Source organism: Cetorhinus maximus, chromosome 9, assembly GCF_964194155.1.
Source record: "Cetorhinus maximus chromosome 9, sCetMax3.hap1.1, whole genome shotgun sequence".
In the NCBI taxonomy this organism is placed as follows: domain Eukaryota; kingdom Metazoa; phylum Chordata; class Chondrichthyes; order Lamniformes; family Cetorhinidae; genus Cetorhinus; species Cetorhinus maximus.
Window position 1 is genome coordinate 66,301,802 of NC_135887.1, and position 18,715 is coordinate 66,320,516.

The following is an 18,715-nucleotide window of genomic DNA, read 5'->3' on the forward strand; positions in this document are numbered from 1 at the left end:
GATGTTCGAAACATTTTGTTGAACTTTGACTTCCAGGGCAGGCTACAGTGAGTTCTGCAGGTAAATCCGGCCTCTGTAATTTCACTCTATGTACTAAGAGTTGTGAACTTTTGAAGTACACGGGAAAATGTGAAACCACTACTGCGCCCACCACTACACCCGAAACTACAACAGTAACAGTAACTCCCACCACTACAGAAACAACAACATGCTCCTGTACAGACAATGGACAAATATTGTCACCCGGTAAGTGTATCAGTTATTAAATATCTGACACAATCATTTGCCATAAGAGAAAACTGTCAATCATGTCTATAATCTTTCACGATTGTATGCAATAATTGACACAGTTTGTTGGTTTGAACTTCCCGACCTCTCCTTCACATTCTGGGAAACAAAGTGGAAGTTCTCGTGAATAATTAGGCATCTGTTCCCAGGATTATTTGTATTGAAATTTGTCGTCTGTCCATTTCGAATTGAGGTCTGAAATCTCCATAAGTTTTCAACCAAGAGAATCAGCTCTTGGAGAAATGGACATCTTCATGCTCTGCACTTTTGAAATAATTATTCCAGATTTCACATTCACATTCACACGCCAATGGTTAAAGATACTAAATGTTTCCACACAGGTTGCTGTGCTCCACTTGTTGCCCTGTGTCCCACTGGATTTCGATAATCAACATTGTGTCAATGGAGAGACGCCGAGCTATGTCCAAGCAGTAATGCTCGTACTACCCTTCGGCATTTCCAGCTAAAGTATCGCCTGTTCGGAATGTCCGTACAAATTGTGCAACTTTCTAATGCTCAGCACTTTTGACTGCTTCATTTAGTCAATCAGTTAACAGTGTTTTGTGCTCCACTGAATATGTCCAAATGATTGTTCATTCAGGCAGAGACGTAATATTGGTTGTACGGTTGGCACAAGTTTCACTCTGTCCCCAAATTTCTCTGTTTTGCTCACTTTGTGTTTTGCTCAAACAGACTCTCTCTACAGCCCCTAATTAGCTTGTTACAAACTCATTTAACGTGTATCAACATTGTTCAGTCCACATTTGTAAACCAAACACAAACAATAGCAGAATCATTTAACATTCTCGATAGAAGAGAGTTAGACCTGCAATCGGAGTTCATGAAATATTTAGCTTCTAATATTGGCAGATATATTTTGCACGTCCATGACTATAACCTTGAGGTGAAATCTTCTTTCATTGTAAACATTCAGCGTTGGTCTTAGCTCTTAAATGTCAAAATATGAGGCTCCGTCGGCTATATATTTATATTTGTTGCTTTACGTAATATCAGAGTGATGAATGGAAGGAGATGCCTGAAACCTGTTCCTGACTTTTGTCTTCCAGGGCAGGCTATAGTAAGTTCTGCAGGTAAATCCGGCCTCTGTAATTTCACTCTATGTACTAAGAGTTGTGAAATTTTGAAGTTCACGGGAAAATGTGAAACCACCACAGTGCCCAGCAGTACACTCAAATCTACAACAACAGTAACAGTAACTCCCACCACTACAGAAACAACAACATGCTCCTGTACAGCTAATGGACGAATATTATCACCCGGTAAGTGTATCAGTTATTAAAAATCTGTCACATTCACTCGTCACACAAGAAGCCTGAAAATGATGTCAATTATCTTTCACGATTGTCTGCAATAATTGACACAGCTTATTAACGTGAAGTTCCAGTTCTCCCCTTCACATTCTTGTTCACAAGGTTGATGTTCTTGTGAATCATTAGTTATCTGTTCCCAGAATGTTTCGTAATGAATGTTGTCACTGTCCATTTCGAAAAGCGATTTGTCGTCTCTATAGGTTTGCAAATGAGAGAAGCAGCCCTTGGAGAAATGTACTTCTTCATGCTCTACACATCTGAAACAATGATTCCAGATTTCACATTCACATTCACACACCAATGGTTAAAGACACTGAATGTTTCCACACGAGCTGCTCACCTTCACTTCCATATTGCTTTGACATTTCTCCCTTTCAAGTCAGATCTTGAAATGTATAGTATTGTTGTTCTTGTCGTTTTGAATGTGAGTCCAGAGTTTAGTGGTACAACTTCAGGGGTGCCTCATACCATCAGCGGAGAGATTAGAAGATTGAATGGTGCGGAAATGTTTGGGGGCACAACCAAAAGGAATACTGCATGTTCTAGATCTCAGTACTGTCTGGACGAGAAAATAAATGTGTTTTATCCCATTTGAGCTTAGTTCTGTCTAAATACGTAAACCAAAGACAAACACCAATGCGCCGATTTACCAACATTATACAAATATCAGTATTCTGAATGCAACATGAGCTGATGAAAAATAGAGTTCCAAATTTTGGAAATTATATTTGGAATAGCCCAAGCGAATACTTTGATGTGTAATCTTCTTTCATTGGAACCATAGAGCCTTGTTCTTAGCTGTTAATGGGCAATCATGGGACGGTGTCCGCTATATATTTACATGTTGAATAATATAAAATCTGAGTGAAGAATTGCCATGAGATGTTCGAAACATTTTGTTGAACTTTGACTTCCAGGGCAGGCTACAGTGAGTTCTGCAGGTAAATCCGGCCTCTGTAATTTCACTCTATGTACTAAGAGTTGTGAACTTTTGAAGTACACGGGAAAATGTGAAACCACTACTGCGCCCACCACTACACCCGAAACTACAACAGTAACAGTAACTCCCACCACTACAGAAACAACAACATGCTCCTGTACAGACAATGGACAAATATTATCACCCGGTAAGTGTATCAGTTATTAAATATCTGACACAATCATTTGCCATAAGAGAAAACTGTCAATCATGTGTATAATCATTCACGATTGTATGTAATAATTGACACAGTTTGTTGGTTTGAAGTTCCAGACCACTCCATCACATTCTTGGACACAAAGTGGAAGTTCTTGTGAATATTTAGGCATCTGTTCCCAAGAATTATTTGTATTGAAATTGTCGTCTGTCCATTTCGAATTGTGATTTGAAATCTCCATAACTTTTCATCCGAGAGAATCAGCCCTTGGAGAAATGGACATCTTCATGCTCTGCACATCTGAAGCAATGATTCCAGATTTCACATTCACATTCACACGCCAATAGTTAAAGATACTAAATGTTTCCACACAGGTTGCTGTGCTCCACTTGTTGCCCTGTGTCCCACTGGATTTCGATAATCAACATTGTGTCAATGGAGAGACGCCGAGCTATGTCCAAGCAGTAATGCTCGTACTACCCTTCGGCATTTCCAGCTAAAGTATCGCCTGTTCGGAATGTCCGTACAAATTGTGCAACTTTCTAATGCTCAGCACTTTTGACTGCTTCATTTAGTCAATCAGTTAACAGTGTTTTGTGCTGCACTGAATATGTCCAAATGATTGTTCATTCAGGCAGAGACATAATATTGGTTGTACGGTTGGCACAAGTTTCACTCTGTTCCCAAATTTCTCTGTTTTGCTCACTTTTGTGTTTTGCTCAATCAGACTCTCTCTACAGCCCCCAATTAGCTCTTTACAAACCCATTTAACGTGTATCAACATTGTTCAGTCCACATTTGTAAACCAAACACAAACAATAGCAGAATCATTTAACATTCTCGAATGAAGAGAGTTAGACCTGCAATTGGAGCTCATGAAATATTTAGCTTCTAATATTGGCAGTTATATTTTGCACGTCCATGACTATAACCTTGAGGTGGAATCTTCTTTCATTCTAAACCTTCCGTGTTGGTCTTAGCTCTTAAATGTCAAAATATGAGGCTGTCTCGGCTATATATTTATTTTTGTTGCTTTACGTAATATCAGAGTGATAAATGGAAGGAGATGCCTGAAACCTTTTCCTGACTTTTGTCTTCCAGGGCAGGCTACAGTGAGTTCTGCAGGAAAATCCGGCCTCTGTAATTTCACTCTATGTACTAAGAGTTGTGAAATTTTGAAGTACACGGGAAAATGTGAAACCACCACAGTGCCCACCACTACATTCGAAACTACAACAACAGTAACAGTAACTCCCACCACTACAGAAACAACAACATGCTCCTGTACAGCTAATGGACAAATATTATCACCCGGTAAGTGTATCAGTTATTAAAAATCTGTCACATTCACTCGTCACACAAGAAGCCTGAAAATCATGTCAATTATCTTTCACGATTGTCTGCAATAATTGACACAGCTTATTGACGTGAAGTTCCAGTTCTCTCCTTCACGTTCTTGTTCACAAGGTGGATGTTCTTGTGAATCATTAGGTATCTGTTCCGAGAATGTTTCGTAAAGAAAGTAGTCGCTGTCCAATTCGAAAAGTGATTTGTCGTCTCCATAAGTTTGAAAATGAGAGAAGCAGCCCTTGGAGAAATGTACTTCTTCATGCTCTGCACATCTGAAACAATGATTCCAGATTTCACATTCACATTCACACACCAATGGTTAAAGACACTGAATGCTTCCACACGAGCTGCTCACCTTCACTTCCATATTGCTTTGACATTTCTCCCTTTCAAGTCAGATTTTGAAATGTATAGTATTGTTGTTCTTGTCGTTTTGATTGTGAGTCCAGAGTTTAGTGGTACAACTTCAGGGGTGCCTCATACCATTAGCGGAGAGATTTGAAGATTGACCGGTGAGGAAATGTTTGGGGGCACAACCAAAAGGAATACTGCTTGTTCAAGATCTCAGTACTGTCTGGACAAGAGGATAAATGTTTTTTTATCACATTTGACCTTTGTTCTGTCTAAATACGTAAACCAAAGACAAACACCAATGCACCGATTTACCAACATTATACAAATATCAGTGTTCTGAATGCAACATGAGTTGGTGAAAAATAGAGTTCCAAATTTTGGAAATTATATTTGGAATAGCCCAAGCGAATACTTTGATGTGTAATCTTCTTTCACTGGAACCATAGAGCCTTGTTCTTAGCTGTTAATGGGCAATCATGGGACGGTGTCCGCTATATATTTACATGTTGAATAATATAAAATCTGAGTGAAGAATTGCCATGAGATGTTCGAAACATTTTGTTGAACTTTGACTTCCAGGGCAGGCTACAGTGAGTTCTGCAGGTAAATCCGGCCTCTGTAATTTCACTCTATGTACTAAGAGTTGTGAACTTTTGAAGTACACGGGAAAATGTGAAACCACTACTGCGCCCACCACTACACCCGAAACTACAACAGTAACAGTAACTCCCACCACTACAGAAACAACAACATGCTCCTGTACAGACAATGGACAAATATTGTCGCCCGGTAAGTGTATCAGTTATTAAATATCTGACACAATCATTTGCCATAAGAGAAAACTGTCAATCATGTCTATAATCTTTCACGATTGTATGCAATAATTGACACAGTTTGTTGGTTTGAAGTTCCCGACCTCTCCTTCACATTCTGGGACACAAAGTGGAAGTTCTCGTGAATAATTAGGCATCTGTTCCCAGGATTATTTGTATTGAAATTTGACGTCTGTCCATTTCGAATTGAGATCTGAAATCTCCATAAGTTTTCAACCAAGAGAATCAGCTCTTGGAGAAATGGACATCTTCATGCTCTGCACTTTTGAAATAATTATTCCAGATTTCACATTCACATTCACATGCCAATGGTTAAAGATACTAAATGTTTCCACACAGGTTGCTGTGCTCCACTTGTTGCCCTGTGTCCCACTGGATTTCGAAAATCAACATTGTGTCAATGGAGAGACGCCGAGCTATGTCCAAGCAGTAATGCTCGTACCACCCTTCGGCATTTCCAGCTAAAGTATCGCCTGTTCGGAAAGTCCGTACAAATTGTGCAACTTTCTAATGCTCAGCACTTTTGACTGCTTCATTTAGCCAATCAGTTAACAGTGTTTTGTGCTGCACTGAATATGTTCAAATGATTGTTCATTCAGGCAGAGACATAATATTGGTTGTACGGTTGGCACAAGTTTCACTCTGTCCCCAAATTTCTCTGTTTTGCTCACTTTTGTGTTTTGCTCAAACAGACTCTCTCTACATCCCCCAGTTAGCTCTTTACAAACCCATTTAACGTGTATCAACATTGTTCAGTCCACATTTGTAAACCAAACACAAACAATTGCAGAATCATTTAACATTCTCGATAGAAGAGAGTTAGACCTGCAATTGGAGTTCATGAAAGATTTAGCTTCTAATATTGGCAGTTATATTTTGGACGTCAATGACTATAACCTTGAGGTGGAATCTTCTGTCATTCTGAACATTCAGCGTTGGTCTTAGCACTTAAATGTCAAAATATGAGGCTCTGTCGGCTATATATTTATATTTGTTGCTTTACGTAATATCAGAGTGATGAATGGAAGGAGATGCCTGAAATCTTTTCCTGACTTTTGTCTTCCAGGGCAGGCTATAGTAAGTTCTGCAGGTAAATCCGGCCTCTGTAATTTCACTCTATGTACTAAGAGTTGTGAAATTTTGAAGTTCACGGGAAAATGTGAAACCACCACAGTGCCCACCACTACACTGGAAACTACAACAACAGTAACAGTAACTCCCACCACTACAGAAACAACAACATGCTCCTGTACAGCTAATGGACAAATATTATCACCCGGTAAGTGTTTCAGTTATTAAAAATCTGACACATTCACTTGTCAGACAAGAAAATTAAAATCATGTCAATTATCTTTCACGATTGTCTGCAATAATTGACACAGCTTATTTACGTGAAGTTCCATTTCTCTCCCTCACACTCTTGTTCACAAGGTTGATGTTCTTGTGAATCATTAGTTATCTGTTCCCAGAATGTTTCGTAATGAAAGTTCTCACTGTCCATTTCGAAAAGCGATTTGTCGTCTCTATAGGTTTGCAAATGAGAGAAGCAGCCCTTGGAGAAAGGTAATTCTTCATGCTCTGCAAATCTGAAACAATGATTCCAGCTTTCACATTCACATTCACACACCAATGGTTAAAGACACTGAATGCTTCCACACGAGCTGCTCACCTTCACATCCATATTGCTTTGACGTTTCTCACTTTCAAGTCAGGTCTTGAAATGTATAGTATTGTTGTTCTTGTCGTTTTAAATGTGAGTCCACAGTTTAGTGGTACAACTTCAGTGGTGCCTCATACTATCAGCGGAGAGATTTGAAGATTGAATGGTGCGGAAATGTTTGGGGGCACAACCAAAATGAATACTGCATGTTCAAGATCTCAGTACTGCCTGGACTAGAGGATAAATGTGTTTTATCCCATTTGACCTTTGTTCTGTCTATATACGTAAACCAAAGACATACACCAGTGCTCTGATTTACCAACATTATACAAATATCAGTGTTGTGAATGCAACATGAGCTGATGAAAAATAGAGTTCCAAATTTTGGAAATTATATTTGGAATAGCCCAAGCGAATACTTTGATGTGTAATCTTCTTTCATTGGAACCATAGAGCCTTGTTCTTAGCTGTTAATGGGCAATCATGGGACGGTGTCCGCTATATATTTACATGTTGAATAATATAAAATCTGAGTGAAGAATTGCCATGAGATGTTCGAAACATTTTGTTGAACTTTGACTTCCAGGGCAGGCTACAGTGAGTTCTGCAGGTAAATCCGGCCTCTGTAATTTCACTCTATGTACTAAGAGTTGTGAACTTTTGAAGTACACGGGAAAATGTGAAACCACTACTGCGCCCACCACTACACCCGAAACTACAACAGTAACAGTAACTCCCACCACTACAGAAACAACAACATGCTCCTGTACAGCCAATGGAAAAATATTATCACCCGGTAAGTGTATCAGTTATTAAATATCTGACACAATCATTTGCCATAAGAGAAAACTGTCAATCTTGTCTATAATCATTCACGATTGTATGCAATATTTGACACAGTTTGTTGGTTTGAACTTCCAGACCACTCCTTCAGATTCTTGATGACAAAGTGGATGTTCTTGTGAATAATTAGGCATCTGTTCCCAAGAATTATTTGTATTGAAATTTGTCGTCCGTCCATTTCGAATTGTGATTTGAAATCTCTATAACGTTTCAGCCGAGAGAATCAGCCCTTGGAGAAATGGACATCTTCATGCACTGCACATCTGAAGCAATGATTCCAGATTTCACATTCACATTCACACGCCAATGGTTAAAGATACTAAATGTTTCCACACAGGTTACTGTGCTCTACTTGTGGCCCTGTGTCCCACTGGATTTCGAAAATCAACATTGTGTCAATGGAGAGACGCCGAGCTATGTCCAAGCAGTAATGCTCGTACTACCCTTCGGCATTTGCAGCTAAAGTATCGCCTGTTCGGAAAGTCCGTACAAATTGTGCAACTTTCTAATGCTCAGCACTTTTGACTGCTTCATTTAGTCAATCAGTTATCAGTGTTTTGTGCTGCACTGAATATGTCCAAATGTTTGTTCATTCAGGCAGAGACATAATATTGGTTGTACGGTTGGCACAAGTTTCACTCTGTCCCCAAATTTCTCTGTTTTGCTCACTTTTGTGTTTTGCTCAAACAGACTCTCTCTACAGCCCCCAATTAGCTCCTTACAAACCCATTTAACGTGTATCAACCTAGTTCAGTCCACATTAGTAAACCAAACATAAACAATAGCAGAATCATTTAACATTCTCGAATGAAGAGAGTTAGACCTGCAATTGGAGCTCATGAAATATTTAGCTTCTAATATTGGCAGTTATATTTTGCACGTCCATGTCTATAACCTTGAGGTGGAATCTTCTTTCATTCTAAACATTCCGCGTTGGTCTTAGCACTTAAATGTCAAAATATGAGGCTCTGTCGGCTATATATTTATATTTGTTGCTTTACGTAATATCAGAGTGATGAATGGAAGGAGATGTCTGAAACCTGTTCCTGACTTTTTTCTTCCAGGGCAGGCTATAGTAAGTTCTGCAGGTAAATCCGGCCTCTGTAATTTCACTCTATGTTCTAATAGTTGTGAAATTTTGAAGTACACGGGAAAATGTGAAACCACCACAGTGCCCACCACTACACTCGAAACTACAACAACAGTAACAGTAACTCCCACCACTACAGAAACAACAACATGCTCCTGTACAGCTAATGGACAAATATTATCACCCGGTAAGTGTATCAGTTATTAAAAATCTGTCACATTCACTCGTCACACAAGAAGCCTGAAAATCATGTCAATTATCTTTCACGATTGTCTGCAATAATTGACACAGCTTATTGACGTGAAGTTCCAGTTCTCTCCCTCACACTCTTGTTCACAAGGTTGATGTTCTTGTGAATCATTAGTTATCTGTTCCCAGAATGTTTCGCAATGAAAGTTGTCGCTGTCCATTTCGAAAAGTGATTTGTCGTCTCCATAAGTTTGAAAATGAGAGTAGCAGCCCTTTGAGAAAAGTACTTCTTCATGCTCTGCACATCTGAAACAATGATTCCAGATTTCACATTCACATTCACACACCAATGCTTAAAGACATTGAATGCTTCCACACGAGCTGCTCACCTTCACTTCCATATTGCTTTGACATTTCTCCCTTTCAAGTCAGATCTTGATATGTATAGTATTGTTGTTCTTGTCGTTTTGAATGTGAGTCCACAGTTTAGTGGTGCAACTTCAGGCGTGCCTCATAGCATCAGCGGAGAGATTTGAAGATTGACTGCTAATGAAATGTTTGGGGGCACAAACAAAAGGAATACTGCATGTTCTAGATCTCAGTACCATCTGGACAAGAGGATAAATGTTTTTTTTATCACATTTGACCTTTGTTCTGTCTATATACGTAAACCAAAGACAAACACCAATGCGCCGATTTACCAACATTATACAAATATCAGTGTTGTGAATGCAACATGAGCTGATGAAAAATAGAGTTCCAAATTTTGGAAATTATATTTGGAATAGCCCAAGCGAATACTTTGATGTGTAATCTTCTTTCATTGGAACCATAGAGCCTTGTTCTTAGCTGTTAATGGGCAATCATGGGACGGTGTCCGCTATATATTTACATGTTGAATAATATAAAATCTGAGTGAAGAATTGCCATGAGATGTTCGAAACATTTTGTTGAACTTTGACTTCCAGGGCAGGCTACAGTGAGTTCTGCAGGTAAATCCGGCCTCTGTAATTTCACTCTATGTACTAAGAGTTGTGAACTTTTGAAGTACACGGGAAAATGTGAAACCACTACTGCGCCCACCACTACACCCGAAACTACAACAGTAACAGTAACTCCCACCACTACAGAAACAACAACATGCTCCTGTACAGACAATGGACAAATATTATCACCCGGTAAGTGTATCAGTTATTAAATATCTGACACAATCATTTGCAATAAGAGAAAACTGTCAATCATGTCTATATTCTTTCACGATTGTATGCAATAATTGACACAGTTTGTTGGTTTGAAGTTCCAGACCACTCCTTCACATTCTTGGACACAAAGTGGATGTTCTTGTGAATTATTAGGCATCTTTTCCCAGGATTATTTGTATTGAAATTTGTCGTCTGTCCATCTCGAATATAGATCTGCAATCTCCATATGTTTTCAACCAGGAGAATCAGCCCTTGGAGAAATGGACATCTTCATGCTCTGCACTTCTGAAACAATGATTCCAGATTTCACATTCACATTCACACGCCAATGGTTAAAGATACTAAATGTTTCCACCAGGTTGCTGTGTTCTACTTGTTGCCCTGTGTCCCACTGTATTTCGAATATCAACATTGTGTCAATGGAGAGTCTCCGAGCTAGGTCCAAACAGTAATGCTCGTACTACCCTTCGGCATTTCCACCTAAAGTATCGTTTGTTCGGAAAGTCCGTACAAATTGGGCAACTTTCTAATGCTCAGCACTTTTGACTGTTTCATTTAGTCAATCAGTTATCAGTGTTTTGTGCTGCACTGAATATGTCCAAATGATTGTTCATTCAGGCAGAGACAGAATATTGGTTGTACGGTTGGCGCAAGTTTCACTATGTCCCCAAATTTCTCTGTTTTGCTCACTTTTGTGTTTTGCTCAAACAGACTCTCTCTACAGCCCCCAATTAGCTCTTTACAAACCCATTTAACGTGTATCAACCTTGTTCAGTCCACATTAGTAAACCAAACACAAACAATCGCAGAATCATTTAACATTCTCGAATGAAGAGAGTTAGACCTGCAATCCGTGTTCATGAAATATTTAGCTTCTAATATTGGCAGTTATATTTTTCACGTCCGTGACTATAACCTTGAGGTGGAATCTTCTGTCATTCTAAACATTCAGTGTTGGTCTTAGCAGTTAAATGTCAAAATATGAGGCTCTGTCGGCTATATATTTATATTTGTTGCTTTACGTAATATCAGAGTGATGAATGGAAGGAGATGCCTGAAATCTTTTCCTGACTTTTGTCTTCCAGGGCAGGCTATAGTAAGTTCTGCAGGTAAATCCGGCCTCTGTAATTTCACTCTATGTACTAAGAGTTGTGAAATTTTGAAGTACACGGGAAAATGTGAAACCACCACAGTGCCCACCACTACACTCGAAACTACAACAACAGTAACAGTAACTCCCACCACTACAGAAACAACAACATGCTCCTGTACAGCTAATGGACAAATATTATCACCTGGTAAGTGTATCAGTTATTAAAAATCTGACACATTCACTCGTCACACAAGAAGCTTGAAAATCATGTCAATTATCTTTCACGATTGTCTGCAATAATTGACGCAGCTTATTGACGTGAAGTTCCAGTTCTCTCCCTCACACTCTTGTTCACAAGGTTGATGTTCTTGTGAATCATTAGTTTTCTGTTCCCAGAATGTTTCGTAATGAAAGTTGTCGCTGTCCATTTCGATAAGTGATTTGTCGTCTCCATAAGTTTGAAAATGAGAGAAGCAGCCCTTGGCGAAAAGTACTTCTTCATGCTCTGTACATCTGAAACAATGATTCCAGATTTCACATTCACATTCACACACCAATGCTTAAAGACACTGAATGCTTCCACACGAGCTGCTCACCTTCACTTCCATATTGCTTTGACATTTCTCCCTTTCAAGTCAGATCTTGAAATGTATAGGATTGTTGTTCTTGTCGTTTTGAATGTGAGTCCAGAGTTTAGTGGTACAACTTCAGGGGTGCCTCATAGCATCAGCGGAGAGATTTGAAGATTGACTGCTAATGAAATGTTTGGGGGCACAACCAAAAGGAATACTGCATGTTCTAGATCTCAGTACCGTACGGACAAGAGGATAAATGTTTTCTAATCACATTTGACCTTTGTTCTGTCTATATACGTAAACCAAAGACAAACACCAATGCGCCGATTTACCAACATTATACAAATATCAGAGTTCTGAATGCAACATGAGGTGATGAAAAATAGAGTTCCTAATTTTGGAAATTATATTTGGAATAGCCCAAGTGAATACTTTGATGTGTAATCTTCTTTCATTGGAACCATAGAGCCTTGTTCTTAGCTGTAAATGGTCAATCATGAGACGCTGTCCGCTATATATTTGCTTGTTGAATAATATGATATCTGAGTGAAGAATTGCCATGAGATGTTTGAAACATTTTGTTGAACTTTGACTTCCAGGGCAGGCTACAGTCAGTTCCGCAGGTAAATCCGGCCTCTGTAATTTCACTCTATGTACTAAGAGTTGTGAACTTTTGAAGTACACGGGAAAATGTGAAACCACCACTGCGCCCAGCACTACACTCGAATCTACAACAGTAACAGTAACTCCCACCACTACAGAAACAACAACATGCTCCTGTACAGCCAATGGAAAAATACTATCACCCGGTAAGTATATCAGTTATTAAAAATCTGACACAATCATTTGCCACAAGAGAAAACTGTCAATCATGTCTATTATCCAGCACGATTGTATGCAATAATTGACACAGTTTGTTGATGTGAAGTTCCAGTCCTCTCCTTCACATTCTGGGACACAAAGTGGATGTTCTTGTGAATAATTAGGCATCTGTTCCCAAGAATTATTTGTATTGAAATTTGATGTCTGTCCATTTCGAATTGTGATTTGAAATCTCCATAACTTTTCATCCAAGAGAATCAGCCCTTGGAGAAATGGAGATCTTCATGCTCTGCACATCTTAAACAATGATTCCAGATTTCACATCCACATTCACACGCCAATGGTTAAAGATACTAAATGTTTCCACACAGGTTGCTGTTGCTCTACTTGTTGCCCTGTGTCCCACTGTATTTCGAAAATCAACATTGTGTCAATGGAGAGTCTCCGAGCTAGGTCCAAACAGTAATGCTCGTACTACCCTTCGGCATTTCCAGCTAAAGTATCGTTTGTTCGGAAAGTCCGTACAAATTGGGCAACTTTCTAATGCTCAGCACTTTTGACTGTTTCATTTAGTCAATCAGTTATCAGTGTTTTGTGCTGCACTGAATATGTCCAAATGATTGTTCATTCAGGCAGAGACAGAATATTGGTTGTACGGTTGGCACAAGTTTCACTATGTCCCCAAATTTCTCTGTTTTGCTCACTTTTGTGTTGTGCTCAAACAGACTCTCTCTACAGCCCCCAATTAGCTCTTTACAAACCCATTTAACGTGTAATAACCTTGTTCAGTCCACATTAGTAAACCAAACACAAACAATCGCAGAATCATTTAACATTCTCGAATGAAGAGAGTTCGACCTGCAATCCGTGTTCATGAAATATTTAGCTTCTAATATTGGCAGTTATATTTTGCACGTCCATGAATATAACCTTGAGGTGGAATCTTCTGTCATTCTAAACATTCAGCGTTGGTCTTAGCACTTAAAAGTCAAAATATGAGGCTCTGTCGGCTATATATTTATATTTGTTGCTTTACGTAATATCAGAGTGATGAATGGAAGGAGATGCCTGAAACCAGTTCCTGACTTTTGTCTTCCAGGGCAGGCTATAGTAAGTTCTGCAGGTAAATCCGGCCTCTGTAATTTCACTCTATGTACTAAGAGTTGTGAAATTTTGAAGTACACGGGAAAATGTGAAACCACCACAGTGCCCACCACTACACTGGAAACTACAACAACAGTAACAGTAACTCCCACCACTACGGAAACAACAACATGCTCCTGTACAGCTAATGGACAAATATTATCACCCGGTAAGTGTATCAGTTATTAAAAATCTGTCACATTCACTCGTCACACAAGAAGCCTGAAAATCATGTCAATTATCTTTCACGATTGTCTGCAATAATTGACACAGCTTATTGACGTGAAGTTCCAGTTCTCTCCCTCATATTCTTGTTCACAAGGTTGATGTTCTTGTGAATCATTAGTTATCTGTTCCCAGAATGTTTCGTAATGAAAGTTGTCGCTGTCCATTTCGATAAGTGATTTGTCGTCTCCATAAGTTTGAAAATGAGAGAAGCAGCCCTTGGCGAAAAGTACTTCTTCATGCTCTGTACATCTGAAACAATGATTCCAGATTTCACATTCACATTCACACACCAATGCTTAAAGACACTGAATGCTTCCACACGAGCTGCTCACCTTCACTTCCATATTGCTTTGATATTTCTCCCTTTCAAGTCAGATCTTGAAATGTATAGTATTGTTGTTCTTGTCGTTTTGAATCTGAGTCCAGAGTTTAGTGGTACAACTTCAGGGGTGCCTCATACCATCAGCGGAGAGATTTGAAGATTGACTGCTAATGAAATGTTTGGGGCACAAACAAAAGGAATACTGCATGTTCTAGATCTCAGTTATATCTGGACAAGAGGATAAATGTTTTTTTTAATCACATTTGACCTTTGTTCTGTCTATATACGTAAACCAAAGACAAACACCAATGCGCCGATTTACCAACATTATACAAATATCAGTGTTCTGAATGCAACATGAGCTGATGAAAAATAGAGTTCCAAATTTTGGAAATTATATTTGGAATAGCCCAAGCGAATACTTTGATGTGTAATCTTCTTTCATTGGAACCATAGAGCCTTGTTCTTAGCTGTTAATGGCCAATCATGGGACGCTGTCCCCTATATATTTACATGTTGAATAATATAAAATCGGAGTGAAGAATTGCCATGAGATGTTTGAAACATTTTGTTGAACTTTGACTTCCAGGGCAGGCTACAGTGAGTTCTGCAGGTAAATCCGGCCTCTGTAATTTCACTCTATGTACTAAGAGTTGTGAAATTTTGAAGTACACGGGAAAATGTGAAACCACCACAGTGCCGACCACTACACTCGAAACTACAACAACAGTAACAGTATCTCCCACCACTACGGAAACAACAGCATGCTCCTGTACAGCCAATGGAAAAATATTATCACCCGGTAAGTGTATCAGTTATTAAATATCTGACACAATCATTTGCAATAAGAGAAAACTGTCAATCATGTCTATATTCTTTCACGATTGTATGCAATAATTGACACAGTTTGTTGGTTTGAAGTTCCAGACCACTCCTTCACATTCTTGGACACAAAGTGGATGTTCTTGTGAATAATTAGGCATTTTTTCCCAGGATTATTTGTATTGAAATTTGTCGTCTGTCCATCTCGAATATAGATCTGCAATCTCCATATGTTTTCAACCAAGAGAATCAGCCCTTGGAGAAATGGACATCTTCATGCTCTGCACTTCTGAAACAATGATTCCAGATTTCACATTCACATTCACACACCAATGGTTAAAGATACTAAATGTTTCCACCAGGTTGCTGTGTTCTACTTGTTGCCCTGTGTCCCACTGTATTTCGAATATCAACATTGTGTCAATGGAGAGTCTCCGAGCTAGGTCCAAACAGTAATGCTCGTACTACCCTTCGGCATTTCCAGCTAAAGTATCGTTTGTTCGGAAAGTCCGTACAAATTGGGCAACTTTCTAATGCTCAGCACTTTTGACTGTTTCATTTAGTCAATCAGTTATCAGTGTTTTGTGCTGCACTGAATATGTCCAAATGATTGTTCATTCAGGCAGAGACAGAATATTGGTTGTACGGTTGGCACAAGTTTCACTATGTCCCCAAATTTCTCTGTTTTGCTCACTTTTGTGTTTTGCTCAAACAGACTCTCTCTACAGCCCCCAATTAGCTCTTTACAAACCCATTTAACGTGTATCAACCTTGTTCAGTCCACATTAGTAAACCAAACACAAACAATCGCAGAATCATTTAACATTCTCGAATGAAGAGAGTTAGACCTGCAATCCGTGTTCATGAAATATTTAGCTTCTAATATTGGCAGTTATATTTTTCACGTCCGTGACTATAACCTTGAGGTGGAATCTTCTGTCATTCTAAACATTCAGTGTTGGTCTTAGCAGTTAAATGTCAAAATATGAGGCTCTGTCGGCTATATATTTATATTTGTTGCTTTACGTAATATCAGAGTGATGAATGGAAGGAGATGCCTGAAATCTTTTCCTGACTTTTGTCTTCCAGGGCAGGCTATAGTAAGTTCTGCAGGTAAATCCGGCCTCTGTAATTTCACTCTATGTACTAAGAGTTGTGAAATTTTGAAGTACACGGGAAAATGTGAAACCACCACAGTGCCCACCACTACACTCGAAACTACAACAACAGTAACAGTAACTCCCACCACTACAGAAACAACAACATGCTCCTGTACAGCTAATGGACAAATATTATCACCTGGTAAGTGTATCAGTTATTAAAAATCTGACACATTCACTCGTCACACAAGAAGCTTGAAAATCATGTCAATTATCTTTCACGATTGTCTGCAATAATTGACGCAGCTTATTGACGTGAAGTTCCAGTTCTCTCCCTCACACTCTTGTTCACAAGGTTGATGTTCTTGTGAATCATTAGTTTTCTGTTCCCAGAATGTTTCGTAATGAAAGTTGTCGCTGTCCATTTCGATAAGTGATTTGTCGTCTCCATAAGTTTGAAAATGAGAGAAGCAGCCCTTGGCGAAAAGTACTTCTTCATGCTCTGTACATCTGAAACAATGATTCCAGATTTCACATTCACATTCACACACCAATGCTTAAAGACACTGAATGCTTCCACACGAGCTGCTCACCTTCACTTCCATATTGCTTTGACATTTCTCCCTTTCAAGTCAGATCTTGAAATGTATAGGATTGTTGTTCTTGTCGTTTTGAATGTGAGTCCAGAGTTTAGTGGTACAACTTCAGGGGTGCCTCATAGCATCAGCGGAGAGATTTGAAGATTGACTGCTAATGAAATGTTTGGGGGCACAACCAAAAGGAATACTGCATGTTCTAGATCTCAGTACCGTACGGACAAGAGGATAAATGTTTTCTAATCACATTTGACCTTTGTTCTGTCTATATACGTAAACCAAAGACAAACACCAATGCGCCGATTTACCAACATTATACAAATATCAGAGTTCTGAATGCAACATGAGGTGATGAAAAATAGAGTTCCTAATTTTGGAAATTATATTTGGAATAGCCCAAGTGAATACTTTGATGTGTAATCTTCTTTCATTGGAACCATAGAGCCTTGTTCTTAGCTGTAAATGGTCAATCATGAGACGCTGTCCGCTATATATTTGCTTGTTGAATAATATGATATCTGAGTGAAGAATTGCCATGAGATGTTTGAAACATTTTGTTGAACTTTGACTTCCAGGGCAGGCTACAGTCAGTTCCGCAGGTAAATCCGGCCTCTGTAATTTCACTCTATGTACTAAGAGTTGTGAACTTTTGAAGTACACGGGAAAATGTGAAACCACCACTGCGCCCAGCACTACACTCGAATCTACAACAGTAACAGTAACTCCCACCACTACAGAAACAACAACATGCTCCTGTACAGCCAATGGAAAAATACTATCACCCGGTAAGTATATCAGTTATTAAAAATCTGACACAATCATTTGCCACAAGAGAAAACTGTCAATCATGTCTATTATCCAGCACGATTGTATGCAATAATTGACACAGTTTGTTGATGTGAAGTTCCAGTCCTCTCCTTCACATTCTGGGACACAAAGTGGATGTTCTTGTGAATAATTAGGCATCTGTTCCCAAGAATTATTTGTATTGAAATTTGATGTCTGTCCATTTCGAATTGTGATTTGAAATCTCCATAACTTTTCATCCAAGAGAATCAGCCCTTGGAGAAATGGAGATCTTCATGCTCTGCACATCTTAAACAATGATTCCAGATTTCACATCCACATTCACACGCCAATGGTTAAAGATACTAAATGTTTCCACACAGGTTGCTGTTGCTCTACTTGTTGCCCTGTGTCCCACTGTATTTCGAAAATCAACATTGTGTCAATGGAGAGTCTCCGAGCTAGGTCCAAACAGTAATGCACGTACTACCCTTCGGCATTTCCAGCTAAAGTATCGTTTGTTCGGAAAGTCCGTACAAATTGGGCAACTTTCTAATGCTCAGCACTTTTGACTGTTTCATTTAGTCAATCAGTTATCAGTGTTTTGTGCTGCACTGAATATGTCCAAATGATTGTTCATTCAGGCAGAGACAGAATATTGGTTGTACGGTTGGCACAAGTTTCACTATGTCCCCAAATTTCTCTGTTTTGCTCACTTTTGTGTTGTGCTCAAACAGACTCTCTCTACAGCCCCCAATTAGCTCTTTACAAACCCATTTAACGTGTATCAACCTTGTTCAGTCCACATTAGTAAACCAAACACAAACAATCGCAGAATCATTTAACATTCTCGAATGAAGAGAGTTCGACCTGCAATCCGTGTTCATGAAATATTTAGCTTCTAATATTGGCAGTTATATTTTGCACGTCCATGAATATAACCTTGAGGTGG

General features: G+C 39.1%; 1 protein-coding gene across 1 annotated transcript in view; it reads left to right on the top strand.

Annotated features, from left to right (window-relative positions):
* LOC144685061 (mucin-5B-like) overlaps positions 1 to 18,715 on the top strand; it is a 287,277-nt gene that overhangs the window by 168,882 nt on the left and 99,680 nt on the right. The window contains exons 35-36 of the mRNA XM_078549595.1: positions 1,760 to 2,043; positions 5,119 to 5,248. Coding sequence (XP_078405721.1) covers positions 1,760 to 2,043; positions 5,119 to 5,248 — 414 coding nt within the window. The remainder of the gene's footprint in view (positions 1 to 1,759; positions 2,044 to 5,118; positions 5,249 to 18,715) is intronic.